The sequence below is a fragment of the Pelodiscus sinensis genome, chromosome 2, assembly GCF_049634645.1.
Source record: "Pelodiscus sinensis isolate JC-2024 chromosome 2, ASM4963464v1, whole genome shotgun sequence".
NCBI classification, from domain to species: domain Eukaryota; kingdom Metazoa; phylum Chordata; order Testudines; family Trionychidae; genus Pelodiscus; species Pelodiscus sinensis.
In genome coordinates, this window is record NC_134712.1 from 100299693 (window position 1) to 100319868 (window position 20176).

Here is a 20176-nt window from a genome sequence, read left to right on the forward strand (position 1 = left end):
TCTCCAGTTTCCTCTGGGGATCTAAATCGAGATAGCATGTCTACATCAGGAAGCCTGCCTTGGACTAATTTTGAGGCTTCACTGCAGTGTAGATGTGCTATTTCAAAATAACTATTCCGGAATAGCTTGTTTCGAAATAGTTGGGCATTGTAGACGTACCCTTAAATGCTACTATTCTTGGATCCATTTCTTTTTTATCTATTTTGCTTTCAGGTATTTTTAAAAGAAATAAATAAAAAAGAAGCTAAACTAATCTCTGATATGCTTCCACACGAAGTCCATAAAGTTTCACCAAGGGTGATTTTGCAAAGAAACCACGCTAACTCAGCAAGGAGGCTGCATTTTCAAACACTGATACTGAGGTAGAATAAAAATTAAGATTCTTATAGGGTACGTCTACACAGCAACATTGTTTTGAAATAACTAGCGTTATTTCGAAATAACTTAGTCCGAGTCTACACAGAGGGCAGTTATTTCAAAATAATATTGAAATACGGTCAAGCTGGAGGACTACTTACTTCTGTAATCCTCATTGAATGAGGAGTAAGGGAAGTCAGAGGAAGAGTGGTCTGTTTCAAAATAAGTGCCGTGTAGATGTTCCCAATTTCAAAATAAGCTATGCAATTGACGCAGTTCAATTAAGTCACTGATGCGGCACATCTATAATATTTATTACTATTATTTATTGACGCTGTGTCTAGACTACATCCCTCTGTCGGCAGAGGGATGTAAATGAGGCACTTAGAAAGTGCAAATGAAGCGAGGATTTAAATATCCTGTGCTTCATTTGCATAATCACATCATGATGTTTTTTCGAAAAAGCACCATTTTGACAGTAAAACCACGGTCTAGACGCGGTTCTTTTGAAAATGGCAGGCTTTTGCGAAAGATCCTGTATACCTCAAACCTCAAAAAATGAGGTTTACAGGATCTTTAGAAAAAGCCTGTCATTTTTGAAAGAACCACATCTAGATCACGGTTTTACTTTCGAAACGGAGCTTTTTCGAAAAAGCACCATGACGTGACTATGCAAATGAAGCATGGCATATTTAAATCCCTGCTTTATTTGCACTTTCGAAGTGCCTCATTTACATCCCTCTGCTGACAGAGGGATGTAGTCTAGAAACAGCGTAAGAGTTTGTTCGTTCTCCCTGCGGCAATACCAAAGCTTCTGTTGACTTAAGTGAGATCTGGATTGAGTCTCAAATGTACATTTTATTTATACAAGGGAACTGAATGAGTGCAGACTCTGCACCTGTAAAATTGGCACAAACCTTGGCAGAGTCTATGGCTAAGGAGAAGCAAGGGAGGAATTGCAACAGTGGAAAGCATCTGCAACTTCACCTCTGCTGGAGGCTCAGAGTCAGCCAGTTCAGCTTCAGTATCAGATAATGTAAGCTGCATAAGAAGTGTGGTTAGAGTGGGGCTGGGGGATCATTCACATCTCCTTTGAATCGCCCTCAAGAGCAGATTGTGTGGAGCAGCTTGCTGAGATTAAACCTATCTCCCCCTTGAAAAAGTCCCAAGGCAAAGCATGTGGCAATGCTACCGTTTGCCCTTCCTAGGTGAATCATACCAGGAGGGAGTTAAATTGGCTTGATATGTGCAATGCAGGTGAGGTAATGCTACTAAGAGAACAGTGTGTTTTGGACAACCTAATGCTGTGTTCATATGCTTAAATGTAGCTAGTCATTAAGCATTTCTGCACTTAGCCCTCTGCAATTTCCCTAGAATCACTACAGTAAGGTATCAGTGCAATTGAAATGTGCTATGACAGATCTATGCAGTGGAAGTCACCCAATCTGAACAGAAACACAGACACCATTTAATACACTTCAAGCTTCTTGAAGGATAAAATGCCTAAATCGGGGTGAGGTGTGTTTTATTTCAAGGGAAGAGGAAGTCAATTTAGTGAGATAGAAGCTAAAATAAGTTAACAGTGGAGTTTCTTTTTTACATTCTCAGAAACCAATTCTGTATTTTAAAATTCCTTCAAAGCCTTCACACACTTATCATTTGAAAACCTTATTTGCTCAGAGGACTGTATCTACCAGCCCAATGCTTTACCAGCAGCAGTCCTACGAAACTGATATCTACAGCATTCGCCTTTGTTCATGTTAGCAGTTAAATAAGTGGGTGTGGTTAATTCTGATGTCTTTTTCTAACTGAAGACTGGGGAAAACATCTGCTTTTTAATGTAAACCATCTGCTATTACCAGACACAGAGTCAAGCATTTTAACACAGCATATTCCTCAGAATTACACTTGCTGAACAGAACAGTTGTACAGATTTCCCTCCCAATGTTCTCATCACACAACAACTCAGGGATTTTCCCTTGCACCTTATTTGGGATTGATCAGTGCAATTATTTTGTAAAGGTCTTTGTCACTGAATTCAAAATAACTAGAAACAATAATTATTATTATTTAGGATTCAACTTGTAATCTTCCAGCTGAGATGCTGCCTTAGCTTTGCACAGATACAGGTGCAGAGAAAGTAAAAAATTGTTTTTATGCAGTTGTGTGTGTAGAGAGGGTGGGGGTGGGCAAGAGGTTGCTGAGCTAGTTCATTACTATTTGACATGTGAAATACTCATTTAAATGCTTAGCATTGTTGCAAAAGCTTCCCTGCTGAGTTTTACAGAGGTCAGGAATTTGCAAGCATTAGAGTATTAGGAAGAGTGAGGGAGGTTTTTCTTTCCTTACCCAACATTGACATTTCAAGCCCAGCAGGGCCATGACATATCAGACTTAAAGCCATGACAATTTTACACTTGCAAATCCCTGTCACTGATGAAGGTCTGCATCTTGTCAACTCTAGCCCTCAGGAAGGTGTGAATCTTTTGATGGTGCAAAGAGGAAACCTTTTTGTATTAAGTTCACTTTTTAAAACTGGCAGTGGGTTAGAGTGGCTTATGCTTTGCAATGTTAAAATAAATATTGATGGAAAGGAAGTAATATGAAAAGATCAGGTGAGGCAGTCAAATATTCATGATAAATTAATTTATCACATGGCTCTGCAATTTTCTCAAATGCATCCAGACACTGCAGTAGCCCCTTATAACAGAAGTCAATCTGACAAATTACTTGTTTAATGGAGATGATCTAATGTGGAATAATACTCATTGGGTTTTGGGATACTGTATGTCAGGGGTGGCTAATATGCGGCTCCTTACATTGGTACCAAATCCAGGGCTGGATTTACAGGTGCCAACTTTCCTCTGGACTGGAGGGTGCTCAGTGTTCAACTCCCAGGTTTGCCCTAGGCACTGTCCCCCTCCACCCTTTCTCCTTAGGATCCTGCCACTTCCTACCCTCTCCACCGAGCCTGTCACTCCCATGCTTCCCCCCTCCAGTGTCTCCAACTGAGAAAGAGCTGATCCCAGTGGGCAGGAGGAAAAGGCACTGATTGGTGGGGCTGCCAGTGGGCAGGATATGCTGAGAGCGGTGTTGGGGAGATGATTAGGGCTGGTGACATAGAACTGTTTCTCTTTGGCAACGTGCATTGGTAAATTCTGGCTCCTTCTCAGGTTTAGGTTGGCCACCCCTGCTGTAAGTGACCTCTTTAGACAAAAGGTTGCCTAATCAGGATTGTTGCTACGGGTGAAAACCGAACAAATTACTGCCTGAATCAAGAGCTGTTCTTGGGTCACGACTCCGCACTTGCAGCAGATCCAGAGGACATTGTGGTGAGCTCTTTCCCTTTCCCCCATGGGATAGAGGGATTTTGAATGGCACTCCACCGTGCTCTAGTTTGTCTTACTGCTAAACCCAAGGAAATTTCCTGAACTGTTCTCTTGCTCCCTGGTTATATGTGTTTCCTTCTCTTTTAGCTTATTGGTCTCAACAACCTGTCTCTTCATGGGAGCCCTTTTATAATCCCTTGAGCAGAAACAAGAACATCTGAAGAGAGAGGGAGAGGATCACAAACATGAAGAACAGGTCTGTGCATCCTGCCCATGTACAACTGCATTGGCACTTTGTGCTCTCTAGTACACAATGAGAGGCAGGGAGGGAACCATACTGAAATGAGAGGAAGAAAAAGGGAATGGGAGGCAACAATTAAACACACAGTAGAATGAGAGACAGGAGTCGGACTCTTGAGGCCAGCACAACCCTAGAAGTTCTTCTGCACTGGGGCCTGGAGTCTCAGAGTACAGTCGAGTGAATTCTTTTATTCTCATTATTTGTATAGGTTTTGATTTCTCAGATGCAAAGAGCAATATATGGATATTTCCGTCTTGATTAACTTTTATTTCCGATTAAAACCAATGAACCCCTAAAGTCTGAGGGATGGAGCGTGTGAGAGGAAGAAAAGAGTTTCACTGTGTAATAGTCTGCATCTAACCTGAAAAACCAACTGCCAGTTGCTTCCTAGCTACCTCAGCAACAGTCAGGCAAGACTCCTGTACATTTTAAAGGTGTTGTATACAAACAAACGAATGACCACATCTTCTTTCAATGATATAGCTATACTACATACACACAAGTTATGCTAGAAAAACATTATTAAGATTGTAAAATCAAGCACTCAAAAGTTAGAAATGCCAGAATTCAGGTTTCCCTGCTTTAATTTGGCCCCCTTGTACATGTTCCCGCAATGCAAAAACAAAGAAAAAAGAAATAGGTGTTAATGCAATAAACTCTAGGAAAACACTGGAAATGGTTACTTGACTCTAAGGGCTTGTCTATACAGAGTAGCTATGGGGAAATAATTTCTAAAGTTCACTAATATGTTGCACATTAATTGGTCCATGTAGACCCTATTGGTAAGCCTAACTGTTCTCTAGTGCACTTTGACATAGTATTGTTTAAAACTGTACTATGTTAAAGAGCACTTTGGAATATTAAAAGAGATTATTCATTATATTATACACTGCTGTAATGAGTAACGAATATAACATACATTACTCATTGCTGTATATAGAAAAAGAAAAATGTGGAAAATCTAAATGATTTGGACCTCTACATAAAACCCTAATAGTGATAAAAAGAAACCCCAAAAATGAAATGAATAACTCCCCCCTTTCTAAAGAAGCCCAACTTCTAACGAGGCCAAATTTGGGCAAAGGGCACATCCCTGACAGAAAGACCACACTCCTATCAAATTCCCAGTTCTTGCTTGGAAGGGGGGGGGGGGGAGAAGAGGAGGAGGGGGCAGGTTGCAAAAGCACTTGAAAGAGAAGGAAACAGAAGATTTTGAACATGGGCAAAACGACATATTTCCTTCCCTCGTTCTTTATTTAATGGCTGAACATTTTTGGCTGAAAAATTCAACACAAATATGTTCAGTGTCAGGCAGATTGCATTAACTGACCCAGGCAGCAAGGTTTGGGCTGCCAGCCTTAGGTGGTGAGGCTGACAACCAGAGTCCCATCTTATGGGAAACTAACATATTTTTATGTTTCTTATTCTAATCAGTCATGATCAAGTGCCAGATATTTTGACAGTGAACACAGTCACAAATATGTTCTATGTTTGAAACAGGAAATAATATTTCCATTCCTTGTTAATTATGAAAAACAGTCTGAGCAATAGTGGCAGAACATTCAAATGAAGAGCTAGAAGTTCCACAGAGAGGTTGTTTATATATAGAAATATTTATTTTGATTTTCTTAAATAAACTTAACAAATGATGAGAAAAACTTTGTTTCAGCAAACCTATGCAATGGAATTCTATTCTGTTGATCCTGGTTTGTCATGATCATTTGGCTATTTGGATCTAATCTGACTTTTTAAAAGCAGATTCATATTGGATTTGCACTTCACTCATACCAATTTTCAGTTTTAAGAGTCAGAGTGAAAATGATTTAATTGGTACAGAATTTCAAAGAGAATCTAAAAGGGATTTAAACACATGCTCAACGTTAAGCACCTAATTGAGGAATCAGGCATTCTGGACTAGAACTCTGTTATTTCCCAACTCTGTCACAGGCTTTCTGTGTGACCTTCATTTGCATTCAGATTTTCAGAAGTGTCCACTAGTTAATGGTACATACATTTTTTGGCTGTCCAGCTTGAGTCACCTTGGATATTTAAAATTGAGTATGCAAAGTCAGGGGACACTTTGAATCTTTTAACCTTAATCCCTCAATGCCTCTATTTCCCATCAGTAAAACAGAGTAATTAAACTTCTCTCTCTCACAGGTGTGGTATGATAAACTAATTATTCTATGTGAAGTGCTCAAATGATGAAGTTATAAGTTCCACTGATGATCATATACACTTATTTAAATATACAGTTCACTGGATTCAAAGGATTGTTAACCTTCAGTAGTTAGTCTTCAGTATTTTTTAATATTACCATTTAAAAAGGTAAATATTGCTAATGATGGCCTATGCTGAGTTATTTATCTTTGAATAATTCTGGAATCAAAATGTAGATGGATTTTACTATCAGAGTTTTTAAAATATACATAGAAAAATATTAATGTTAAAATTCTATATAACTCTTATTTTTGTTCAGACTCAGAAACATTAATGTTTTCAAAAACAATCAGGGTATTACATAAAAATCTCTGTTAAAACTACACATCTAACAAAATATGGGCTCAAATGTATGAAACTTAAATAGGTAAGTAACCTTTAATAGTACTACTCACATGAATAAAGTTACTCATTTCCATGCTTGCAGAATCAGGTCCCATACTGGGAATATATACACAAGTGCATTCATGGCCAAATCCTGTATTTCTCAAACAATCAAAATTCCTATTGAAGTCAGGAGGGGTTCAGCCTGAGGAAGATGACAGCATGATCCTTCAGTCCTTGGGCCGAAGAAAATGAGAGAATATTCAGCCTTATCCACTACTTCCTTATGCATCTGTAGGATGACCGTATATCTTAAAGTAAAACCAAGACAGCCTCGGCTTGTCCAACTGTCCCTCCTTTTCCCACAGGAGTTACCAAAACCACCCCCCACCCCCATGAGACCTGTGGCTGTCCTCCCTTCCCCCTAGCCTAAGGCCCATGCTGCCTACAGCTGGGGATGACAGAGCTCCCTGAAACTTTTCAGCAGCACAACCACTCTCCGACCGGATGCTTTATGTCTGTGGGAAATGCTGCCATGTATCACAAACACAACCTTCCATGAGGGCTGCTTGAATAAAGAATTGAGCTTTGAATGTCTAAATAAGAAAATACCAAACAGTATTTCATAATTTATATTCATAGACTCATAGACTCATAGACTTTAAGGTCAGAAGGGACCATTATGATCATCTAGTCTGACCCCCTGCACAGTGCAGGCCACAGAATCTCGCCCACCCCTCTTAGAATAATCCTCTCACCTATGTCTCAGATATTGAAGCCTTCAAATACTTTGAAGGCCCCAACATGCAGAGAGTCCTTCAGCTGTGATCTGTGCCCAATGCTACAGAGGAAGGCGAAAAACCTCCAGGGCCTCTGCCAATCTACCCTGGAGGAAAATTCCTTCCTGACCCCAAATATGGCGATCAGCTAAACCCTGAGCATGTGGGCAAGACTCACCAGCCAGACACCCAGAAAGTTCCCTATAGCAACTCCTATCATCCCTCCATTGACCTATTTCCAACTGGTAATGAATGGTCAATTAGTTACCAAGATCATGTTATTTCATCCAACCATCCCCTTATCATAGAATCATAGAACTGGAAGAGACCTCAGAAGGTCGTCAAGTCCAGCCCTCCGCTCTAGGCAGGACCAATCCCATCTAAATCAACCCGGCCAGGGCTTTGTCAAGCCGAGACTTAAACACCTCTAGGGATGGAGACTCCACTACTTCCCTAGGTAACCCATTCCAATGCTTCACTACCCTCCTAGTAAAATAGTTTTTCCTAATATCCAATCTGGACCTCTCCCACCACAACTTGAGACCATTGCTCCTTGTTCTGCCATCTGTCACTACTGAGAACAGCCTCTCTCCATCCTCTTTGGAACCTCCCTTCAGGAAGTTGAAGGCTGCTATCAAGTCCCCCCTCACTCTTCGCTTCTGCAGACTAAACAGACCCAAGTCCCTCAGCCTCTCCTCGTAGGTCATATGCTCCAGACCCCTAATCATTTTGGTTGCCCTCCGCTGGACCCTCTCCAATGCGTCCGCATCCTTTTTGTAGTGGGGGGCCCAGAACTGGACACAGTACTCCAGATGTGGCCTCACCAAAGCCGAATAAAGGGGAATAATGACATCTCTGGATCTGCTGGCAATGCTCCTCTTAATGCATCCTAATATGCCATTAGCCTTCTTGGCTACAAGGGCACACTGTTGACTCATATCTAGCTTCTCATCCACTGTAACCCCCAGGTCCTTTTCTGCAGAACTACTACTTAACTGGTTGGTCCCCAGCCTGTAACTATGCTTGGGATTCTTCCGTCCCAAGTGCAGGACTCTACACTTGTCTTTGTTGAATCTCATGAGATTTCTAGTGGCCCAATCCTCCAATTTGTCTAAGTCACTCTGGACCCTATCTCTGCCCTTAAGCGTATCTACCTCTCCCCCTAGCTTAGTGTCATCTGCAAACTTGCTGAGGGTGCAATCTATCCCCTCATCCAGGTCATTAATAAAGATATTGAACAAAACCGGTCCTAGAACCGAACCTTGGGGCACTCCACTAGAAACCGACCGCCATCCTGACATCGAACCGTTGATCACTACCCGCTGGGCCCGGCCTTCTAGCCATCTTTCTATCCATCTTACCGTCCATTTATCCAATCCGCATTCCCTTAACTTGCTGGCAAGAATATTGTGGGAGACCGTATCAAAAGCCTTGCTAAAGTCAAGGTATATAACATCCACTGACTTTCCCATGTCCACTGAGCCAGTTACCTCATCATAGAAGCTAATCAGATTGGTCAAGCACGACTTGCCCTTTGTAAATCCATGCTGACTATTCCTGAACTCTGTTATTTACATGAAAGGCCAGTGGGAACTGGGTTTCTTCTGCACTGCAGAAAGTACACCATTTGTTATAGCTTCCCTAAAACTCAACAAAGAGATGTTGAAACTGCAACTTACAGAGATACCACACATGGGATGCCTGCTGACTTCACAAGATTTGTGACCAGATTCAGAAAAGGTGAGACCAATACAGCAAATGCCCAACCCTTCAAACACCAGTTCCTGCAACGACTACTAGGATTTGTAAAGAAACTGGCCAAAATTCTTCCTTGTTTCTCAGGGGTATGTGAGCCTCTTAGACACTTACAGCATACACGTGCAGTGTGGACTTGGCTACACCAGCAACATGCAGTCCTCAAATACATTTAAGGGTTGGTCACCACAACTTTGTGCTAAAATATTATGATGTGAAAGAAACAGTTACTACAGGGCTATTCAATATGCGGCCTGCAGGTCGCATGCAGCCCATGACCCATTTGTTTGTGGCCCACAGTGTGGTTTGAATTTCCACGGGGCTTGATACGTGCTCCGCGGGTGGGAAGCTTTGAACACACTCCACAATGGCGAGGCATCTCCTAGGCGGGGTGAGCACTGAAAGACTCAAGCAGATGGGCTGGCTGGAACAGACAGGTACAGGGTGTCGGTGTTTCTAGCTCCCAGGGAGGAGGTGCCGGGAACACCGGGACATTGTGGGAAGTGCTGGCTGCTTAGCTTTGGAGGCAGAGCCTGAGAGGTGCTGATTGGCTCACTCCTGGCCACGTTTGAGTACGGTGCCACGGCTTAAAGCTAATCTTTGTATTCATGCTCCTCAGTCTGAAAGAAGCTATTTGCATACATATTTGCATTTATATGCAACCACACTTAAGTTGTGGCCCTTGGCATGTACTGTGAGTATTGTTGTAGCCCCTGGGGCTTCCAAAGGTGAGTAGCCCTGAGTAACTATATAGTGTAATGCCAGTGAAACTGGACTCTGAGCAGTTGTGCAAAAAACACAATAAGTCTTTGCATGAAAGTCCTTATCTCTGACAGAATGACAATATGCTCAAGTTGAAAGAAAATGTCTAGCAATACTACTTGCCTGTGAAAAAAATAATTAGCACATATCAGGTCAAAAATCCATACATATTGAAATGATCATAAGCCACATGAAGTCATTTTCAAGAAATTACTGCTATCAGCACTAAAACACCTCCAATGTATGCTATTAAACTACAACATTACCACTTAGATGTATGCTATACATCCTACCTGTATAGGAACCAAAATGTATATGGAAGATTTCGTCCCCTGAGAAGCTCTGCCTCCAGAAGTAAGATACAAGCGAACAAAAAATCCTTAACCTAATTAAGGGAAACACAAACACAAAAAGAAACTACGTATTAATCAAGCCAGCTACATTCATATTTCTCAGCTAGGACTGTAGAAAGTCCCTGAGCATACACTACAGAATAAAGAACTACGGTTTCTGACAGCTGTTATTTTAACAGGATTGCTAGACACACACAAGGCTCTCAAGGCATTTTTGAATATTGGCATTCTTGTGATGAAATTCAGTGTGAAGGACAATGTACTCAAAGGCAACCAAATACCTAGAGCCTTAAGAAAAGAGACCCTATCCCAAATACACCACAACCATTCTGGTACTGTATAGAAGTGGTTCTATGAAAAGCTAGAAATGTAGGATTGTGATGGGATCCCTGGGCTACAAACCTGGAATAGGAGTACAGTTGTGCCCCCTGAACACTCCAGGTTGGGCTCTCTCTCAAAATACTTTGCTAGCAACAAGCAGCAACCCCCAACAGGGGCTATTGTCACTCAGTATGGGTGAGTCTACACAGCATCCAAAACTCGAAATAAGCTGCGCAAATTGCGTACTTATTTCGGAATAGCTAATTTCATCATTTGGCGCTATCTACGGATTTTGAAATAAAGCACTATTTTGGGCCACTCCTTACTCCTCGTAGAATGATGGCGAAATAGCGTGCCCGCTATATTTCAAAATAGCTGACACATTTCAAAGACATGGGGCAACTATTTCAGAATACCTCTGGTATCCCAAAATAACTTTGCTTTGTAGACAGACCCCATGACAGCATGTGGAGCCTCTTGCCCAACTTAATTGCATGAATGCTCCCTGATGCACTCACAAATCACTAAGAGGACGTCTACACTGCATGGCTATTTTGAAATAAGCTATTATGTCTACACTGCAGGGAAGCCTCAAAATTAGTCTGAGGCAGGCTTCCCTAATGTAAATGTGATATCTCCATTTAGAGCCCCAGGAGGCACGGGGGAGGAATAACTTAGAATGGCCCTGGTGAGGGGTTATTTCAAAATATCAGCAGTGGAGCATCTACATATGCCTTTTTTCAAAATAGCTATTTCAGAATAGGCGTTATTCCTCATAGAATGAGGTTCACAGATCTCAGAATAAGCCGTCCGTTATTTCAAAATTATTTCGACATAACAGAATGGCTGTATAGATGCTTATGTTGTTATTTCAAAATAATGCTAGTTATCCCAAAATAACAGTGCAGTGTAGATGCACACAAAGAAAAAGGCACCAGCAAATCTCCCATGGCCCCAGCTTTATACTCAGGACTATACTGTCCTGTCCTGGTCAGAAATTTGTCTGCCACTCCCTCAATGTGAAGAGGACACACACTAGCCTTTGTAACCTTAAGTGACTACAGCGTGTAGTCAACCTGTGGAACTCCTTGCCAGAAGAGGCTGTGAAGGCTAGGACTATAATAGAGTTTAAAGAGAAGCTAGATAATTTCATGGAGGGTAGGTCCATAAAAGGCTATTAGCCAGGGGATAAAATGGTGTCCTTGGCCTCTGTTTGTCAGAGGCTGGAGAGGGATGGCAGGAGACAAATCACTTGATCATTGTCTTCGGTCCACCTTCTCTAGGGCACCTGGTGTTGGCCACTGTCAGCAGACAGGATACTGGGCTAGATGGACCTTTGGTCTGACCCAGTACGGCCGTTCTTATGACTTGATAAGGGACTGCAGTGCATGTGCAGATTTCCAAGCAAGTCAACAAAAGGCAACTTTGAAGATATGTAGCATTCCTCACTGATCCTGGAGCAAGGTGACTATGGACCTCAGCACTGCTGACTACTGATCTTGACTTTTCGGAGTTAGATGAACTATCAAACTCTACTGCAGCAACAATAGAGAAAAAGCAACAGAAAACTTTAGTAGGAATGGCATACTGGATTGTATTATCTCTGATAATGGACCACGATTCACCAGCAAGGAATTTGCTAAAGATTGGATATTTAACCACATTACAAGCTCCTCTAGCCTCTGTTTCTCTGGAGGAGGGACAGGGGAGGGATCACATGAGGATTACCTGTTATGATCCCTCCCTTTGGAGCATCTGGTATAGGCCACTGTTGGCAGACAGGATACGGGGCTAGATGGACATTTGGTCTTACCCAGTATGGCCGTTCTTATGTTCTCTACATTACAACAGTCAGTTCAATGGCAAAACTGAATCATCCATCAAAATTGCAAAAATTATCTTAGGCCGTGTCTACACTGCCGTTTGGTGCAAAAAATATGCAAATGAACTGAAGCATGGAATATCACCACATCTCATTTGCATAATTAATGAGGCTCTGTTTTTGCGCAAGAGGCTTTTGCAGTGTAGACACAGCTTTAAAGAATATGGAAAACAAGTGGCAAGTTATCCTAAAATGAAGAAATACCCCCACTGATGGCATGACCAGCAGCTGCTCTCTAGAAGCTTTAATATCCAGGTGCACATGCACATTGGTACTTACAGTCAATGTGCTATTATGTCCTGAAGTAATGGAAGGAGTCACAACTCAGAGAAACAAAGCTAAAACTAGGCCAGAGCCTTTCCAGAGCTACAATGTGAAGAAACAGTTCAGAGTGTGATTATTTCCTTAAACCAGATTCTGCAGATGAAAACAGGCAACATGTGTGGAAATAGATAAACATCCATTCCCATATTATTGTGGTTGATGAACATACATATAATTGGAACAGTAAATTAATCTGTCCAATACAGTTTCCTATAGCTAGAGGAAACCTGATATGGGGTGAGGAGAAAGGCAAGATCCTTCTAACCGTTATAATTGGATAAACTTAAAAACAACAAATAGTATGGCAGCACTTTATAGACTAACAAAACACATAGATGGCATCATGAGCTTTCATGGGCATAGCCCACTTCTTCAGATGACTGGAGTGTTGGAATTATAATTAGAATACACTGAATTCACTACCTAACAGACACATGACAGCAGTGGGACCACTAGAACATGCCATCCAGCACCATGAAAGGACTATCAAAATCAATAAGAATGACATTACAAACACATTAGCCTTTCCTGGCACCATGAAAAGTAATTGCACACAAAAAGACATCAAACCTCATGAAGTTAATGGTAAATCTTAAATACTTTAACTCTCCACAACTACATCATCAAATGTCATTGCATAAACACAGTCAAGTTCTGTTTTAATATTTGTTGTGTTCTCGTTTTATCATAGAACCACAAGGTGTTACTGAGATTTGCTGTCCTAAACAAACGTGACAAAGGGAACATTATGCAAGACAGCTTTTCACCCACAAGAGGGAGCTGCAACTAGAATTTCCAAGGACCTAAGCTGTAAAATCTTATATAACAGGATGTGGAAAACAAGTCTCCGAGGGATATGTTTGTATCTGCTAAAACCAGGAGTCCTTTGGCACCTTAAAGACTAACAGAGTTAATGCATGACCTTAGTCCAGATCACCAAATGCATCTGTACTTTTTATTCACGAAAATTTATGCCCAAATAAATCTGTTAGCTTTTAAGGTGCCACATTGCCAAGTCCTCTCTATCAGATCAAGAATCACAAAGCCAATTGATGGGCAAGCGTCAGCTGCAGCGGGTTTACCGCAGTGAAGATACTGCAGTAAGTAGATCTAAGTATGTCGACTTCCGCTAGATTGTTCACACATCTGAAGATGCCTTTACGTTCTTAGATTGACAGGCCAGGGCGGTGTAGACTAGAGGGCTTGTCTACACTGAACACATTCCACACAGCTGGGGCGATTATAGACGCCACTTCTGGCGCTACCCTGCAAAAAAAATCCACTTGTCCCAGCTGGGAGCCAGGTCAATAGGAGAATTCCTCTATCAACCAAGCGCTGTCTCCACAGGGACTTCGGTCAGGTTAACAACCCAGCTCGGAGCGGGGGTTTCACGCTCCTGACAGGAGTCAAACTGAATCTAAGTTCCAAGGGTAGCCCACGCCCCAGCATTAAGCCCTGGGTGGCCGCACACATCGGCAGAGCGGTGCAGGGGGGCGCCCGTTCGCGTCCCACCAGCCGCACTTAGCGTGCAGCACCCACCCACATTGGGCTGCAGGGGAATCGCGGTGTCCTCCTTCCCCGCTGCAAACTACAGAGCCCAGCATGCAACGCGCCTTCCCTTAAGGACCCGTCGCTCGGGCTCGCCCCAGCAACTTTAATGCGAGGGGACGGGCTCGGAGCAACGCATGCTGGGAGTTGTAGTTCCTGACGTGTTGGGAAGGTCTTCGCCTGCCGGGAAGAGTAGTTCTTTGGTCCCGCACTGTGTGCCGGGATTGTCTGCGCGTGCGCGGAGCCCAGGTGGTTAGAGCACCTATTGGGTTCCGGAAGGGGAGCACGCGCTCGCTGTTGAGTGTTGACTGTGAGGTCAGCACAAGGTGCCGGAAGTGTGGGCCTGGGGGGCGTGGCTGTCCCTTTCTCTCCCTGGAGCGGGAAGAGTCAATGCGCGTTGTGTCTTTCCTTCGCTGGCTCCTGGGAGCGAGTTCTGCGTTACTGTCTCTTTAAGCCCGGACAGGCGTGTGCGTTGGGCGCGCCCTGCGCGTGCGTATCGGGGCCGTGACCTCGCGCCCAGTCGGCGCGGCTCGTGACTGTTTAATTTTTTTTTTTTTTGAGAAGGGGAGGGGGGGGGGAGAATGAGAAAATAACAGCTCAGCGTTCGAGGCTATTATTGAGTTAGTGGCGCGAGCGTTACCATAGCGACCTTCCCCTCGGCGGCCTAGGGCCGGGACGAGCCGCCGCGGCCGGAGGAGCCATGGAGGAGACGGAAGGAGCAGGGGCCGCCGAGGGCCCCGGGACGGCGGTGACCGAGATCCGGGTGCCGGGCCCGCGGGCGCTGCGGCTGCTGGAGTGGAAGGTGTCCGCGGGAGCGGCGGTGAAGATCGGGTCGCTGCTGGCGCTGTGCGCGCCCCTCCCGCCGCCCGGCCGCGCCACCACCCCCCCGGCCCAGGGCCCCGGCGCCCGGCCCCCGCGAGCGGCCGCCGAGCGCCGAGTGAAGGCGGAGCGGCCCGGGGTGGTGCGCGAGCTGTGTGCGCGGCCCGGACAGGTCATCGCGCCCGGGTAAGAAGGCGGCTGGGAGCGCGGCCGCCCTGACCGCGCCGGGGAGGCGGGCGAGGGGTATGGGTGCAGCCGCCCCGCCCCGGGCTCGCAGAGGCCGTGCCGACCGGCCGCAGCATCGCCCGGCCCGGCCGAGCCCGCCGGGGCTCGGGTAGCGCATCCGCGAGAGGTGTCGGGCCGGGCTGTGAGAGCCGCAGAGTCTCTCGAAACCGAGCGTGTCTCCGCCGCCCCCCGTCCGCTTTAACTTCGTGGCTGCGGCTGGCGGAGCGGCCCAACAGCCACCGGCTCGCGGCGCGAATGCGCTGTGGCGGGTGTGGGAGTTGTTCTGCTGAAGGTCTGGTTCCTGAGACCTCCTTTTGCTGTTTGCTCCGCTGCGTGTTTTGAGCGCCTCTGCGCAGTGATCACCAGTTACACTGAGCCTCTTGCCTATGTTTTTGGTCATAGCCGCAGTCCAAGTAAGCTAGAGACTATCAGTCTCATCCCGTCCCCGAATTATAAAATTTCTCTCTTCCCCCCCCTCCCTCTCAGACTTGGCCTATACCTCTGTAGTTCACACGGTGCAAAAGTCTAAGTAACGTTCAAACACCAACAAGTTTTAACGGAAATTGACCACATACATTTTATTTGGAAAAAGTTATATTTCCAGGAAGGCAGATCTCAGTGTAGCCGCTGTTATACCACGGATATATAAACACAGCAATAGAAGGGATTTTTTTTTTCAGTCGCTGTAGTAAAAATACACCTCCTAGAAAGATGGTAGTTTGGTCTATGGAAGAATTCATTCCAGCAGAAAACTTTCACAGTCTCAGTGATGTAGTTAGGTCAGTTTAAATGTTAGGAGTACATTAGCCTAGTGCTTGATGCTGCCAACACATATTAAAGGGAAGGCAAAGGTGAGCTATAGAAACAGCTTTCATAACCTCGATATTTTCCTTTCTCTCTGCCTCAAATTCCTTATTTGTAATATGGGACACTAGTATTTCTGTAACTTGTAGGGTTATTGTGTGACTAAACTATTTCATATTTATGAACTGCTCAAGTCCTATGAAGATGGGTGGGATAGGAAAAAGTTTATAAAGACTTATGTTAATGATATATGCCTGGCGGAGAAAGGGATAACATAGTCTAATGGCTGGAGGTAGAAGATAGACACATACATCCTCTGCATATGCTCTAGAATGCCACTGAAATAAACAGCTGTCATGGGTTATTATTTAGTGTTAATACAGAAGTGCTTTTAACACAAAGTTGTGCAAATAGGTGCATTCCGTTTTTATTGTATTCTTGAAGCAGTAGTTTCCTGTTTGTTTTGTGTGTTGTGGAAGTGAAGATCAAATAATGAAGGAATCTAACAGTTTTCTGCTTAACAGAATAAGAAAGGAGGAAGTTTAATCTAGAGATCAGATTTGCTGTAATAGAACTTTTATTGATGACGACATCATTGCCATACGCTCTAAAATATGTGTATACCAATCCTATGCATTTTAGTGAATAGCTCTCAATGTGGAGAGATATTATATGACAAATATTTTCCATTGTTTAATGGTATTCACATAATTTTCTGTTGATTGACTTCTGACTTGTTAAATATGTTGTCTTTGTGTTCCCAGCTGGTGAATAGCATGTTTCAGGTCTCTGGGTTAAATTGAGCTAATGGCTTGCTACCCTACACTTCAAACAGGTCTTTCTCGACAGGAAGCCATTGAAACCTTCTACTTCCTTTGTTTTATGATGGCAAGTTATTTTCTTTTATTGCAGTTCTTTTGATATTTAGGTGGATGCAGCCAGGCCTGAACTTTCTTTATTGGAAATCATTGGTGTATCTAGAACATCTGCATCTTTTCTAAGATCCAGTAAACTAGTATATATAAACAAGACTTTTATCGGTCAATAAAAAAACATATAAAAAGACAGTTGAGTTCTTTTAGTAATTTTTATTCTTGTGATAGAATTGTGGGGGAAATTGGACTACAGGGTTCTACAAATGCTACTTCAGGACTAGGCAAGTATATTTTAAAAACCTGTTTTGTCAATACTAGTCTGGAACAAGTGTATGCCAGAAGTTTCTGCTGAAATTGTCCCAGGGCTTTGTGGCGGGAAAGATAGAGAGAGCATATGAGGACTAAAACTATGAAATGGTAAATTGGTATTTAGATGATGTAGCAGAGATGCAATTATTGTACCTTAATCAAAATCAAGAACATTTTTACCATGCTGTGTTGGTGCAAATATTTGTTGTTCTCATTTCTAAGTCATGGTTAAATTAACAAATACATAGGCTTATGTGACTTGAGACAACTTAATTTTTAGGGGGCTTGCACATATTAAAAACAAGTGCAGTATGGATCTGATACTTAGTTGCCAGGAAGTATAAACATTTTGTGTTAGGGTATGCACAAAAGTTGTGCACAATTGTGTGCTGAACTCAGTTAATGGTTGTCTCCTTGATTGGAATTACCAGATGTTTATATGAGACCCTTCAGAAAAGACATACACTGGGTTGTTATTCATTCATAATGCTTTAGTTGCCATGTAAGCTGTGCTTGGTGTTGTAATACTAGTTTGGGATACGTTTTTGTTGTCTTCTGGGGTTTTGAATATTGAGCTAGTACATTTGTTTGTAGGCTGCTGTTACTTTACAGTATGTTATGGATAACTGTGGGAGAAAATTGATAACCTGTAGCAGAGAAGGAGGATGGTCCAGTGATTATGGCTCTAGTCTGGGACTTGGTGAGAAAACAGATTCAGTTTGCTACTCTGTCACAGACTAAAATGTGATGATAGCGGTTCCCTACATCACAGGAATGTTTGAAGAATAAATAATATTAAGGATTATAAATCATTCAGATACTAAAGTAATAGGGCCACATTAATACCTATACAGAAAAATTACATGCCTATATATATTAGGGACGTGAATGTATAATTGTATAAATCAGTGGTTCCCAATCTTTTTGATACTGGGGATCAGTAAACAAGCTTTTGGAGGACCGGTAACATTTATTTGCTTATTTACATATTCGTTGCATATTATTTCTGGTCCGCCCAAAGCCCCTAGTGCCAACAGGAGTGGGCCTGGTCGACTGCCCTGGGCGGTTTCCCAACCCCGAGATACCTACTTCACCCCTGTTTGGGACCAGTAAGGTTAGAAGGTCCCTCTCAGGCCTGCCGAGTGACTCGGCTCATATGGGCTCTGGAGGTTGGGTGAGTAGCCCCGTGTCCTCTCCCCTAGTCATGCCTGCATTCATGGGTGAAACTGCGTGCCGCACCCTCCCCCGGAGCGTGTTGCTGGCCCTACCTGTCCAGCGGGTTGTTCCGCCCCCGCCTTCCTGGTCCCAATCCCGGCCGCTTTATCGGCCAGCGCAGGCTCCCCCGGCTGCATCCGGAGTTTTGCTTTGGTGTGTATGGCGCCCGGCCTTCTCCCTGGATCCTAGTGCCCATTGGATCTAGCCCTGCAGCCTGGGAGCACGCCCAACAGAGACGCCGTGGCGGTGGGCTCTCTTCCAAGAATCGTGCGCAAAAAACTTTTTTCTAAGGACTGGTACTGGTCCGCGGATCACACTTTGGGAAACGCTTATATAAATGGTTAACTGGTAAACCTGGCTTATCGGTTAATGTTCACAGTTACAAGAAGGCTCCTGCTCTGCTCTTGGATAGCTGGCTGCCACCCTGCACTGCTGCCTCTGTATGAGACAGAGTAGAATGGGGCTGCAGGCGCGCGCCGGCTCCTGGAAAGCCGTTGCAAACCCTGCACTGCTGCCCCAGAAAGCTGACGGGGGGTGCACGTAACCACTAAGTTTTTCATAATTACCTGCATTTCAAAATCCCTAGTACATACAAATCTTAGTGTTGGATGCGATTTGCTGATTTATTTATTTATTTGTGATGAGTACAGTTGGGTAAGATTTATCTTCCAGCTTCTTTTGTTTAAAAACCCAAGATATGTAGAAAAATATCTATGCGTTGTTTCTGAAAGTACTTGTGGAAACAGTTAATAGAATTTGTATTTAAAAGTACTGTAAGAAAATATTGTTTACTGCCTAAGCACTTTACAGTTGAGAGAGTTCGTGACAATTTAAAAGTTAAATTGCTTATTCTGTTGTTGTCCAGGTTCAGAAAACTACAGAGTTAACATAATAACCAATTTAGATTGTTTTTACAGTTCTTTCCATTTTAATAATTCTTCCGTTTAGGAATGCTTAATGAGAAAACAAGTAAGGGCAACTTTAATGTGAATGTCCCTTTTTAAGGAAGGTACATTGGCAATTTCCCTGTTTAACTGAGTGTCAATGTACTTTTTAATATCGTCTGTTACCACTAAGATTAATGTTAAAGAGGCTGCTGATACGTCAGGGTATTGTACTGGAATATTGTTTTATGAAAAGTTACATAAACAAAAAACCAAAGTAAACTTTGTAATGTAAAGCTGTTATTCCATCTTTGGGTCCTGCTAACTACACAGACCATTTGAGTTCACTTTCATGATTCGTGTTGGCAAAACCCCTTAACAGAATTACTCTCTCATAGTTTGAAGATGCTTACCTTCTTTATCTTAATATTTGGCTGTACTTATTATGTTATACACTATAAATGTATCTTAGTTGTACCATTCTCTGTTGCTGAAATGTTTTTAAGACTCTAGTGAAACAGATATTTAAGAGGTGACAGATTTTTTTGATCGAAGGGAAAGTATGTCTGTGGCTAAAAATTATACAGTGTAAGGTGTGGATGTTTGGATTTTTATTTCATGTATAACTTGGCATTAAGAAAACTTAAGGAAGAGCAGGAATTGGGGGAAAAAAATTACCTGACTCCTATTAGCTCAGGACTAAGGACACATCTTTTCTTGTGGGTAGCTTGATATTGTGGCAGTTGAACTTCTGGCATTCGATTTAGCGGGTCACTACGAGTAAGGCCAG

At 43.2% G+C, this 20176-nt stretch overlaps 1 protein-coding gene and 1 long non-coding RNA gene across 3 annotated transcripts in view; one reads left to right on the plus strand and one right to left on the minus strand.

Annotated features, from left to right (window-relative positions):
• Positions 1-5717: 5717 nt before the first annotated feature.
• LOC112547574 (uncharacterized) lies at positions 5718-14754 on the minus strand. Of its 2 annotated transcripts, none has more exons than XR_012901604.1 (3): positions 14518-14754; positions 10121-10212; positions 5718-6767 (listed from the first exon to the last, which is right to left on the minus strand). It is a non-coding gene; the product is annotated as an uncharacterized LOC112547574 (long non-coding RNA). The 2 variants fall into 2 exon arrangements; XR_012901603.1 differs by having other exon boundaries at positions 14251-14754.
• A 53-nt stretch (positions 14755-14807) lies between these two features.
• CTDP1 (CTD phosphatase subunit 1) overlaps positions 14808-20176 on the plus strand; it is a 185856-nt gene continuing 180487 nt past the window's right edge. Inside the window, exon 1 of the mRNA XM_075921112.1 lies at positions 14808-15260. Within this exon, the coding sequence (XP_075777227.1) occupies positions 14956-15260 (305 nt within the window). The 5' untranslated portion in view covers positions 14808-14955. The remainder of the gene's footprint in view (positions 15261-20176) is intronic.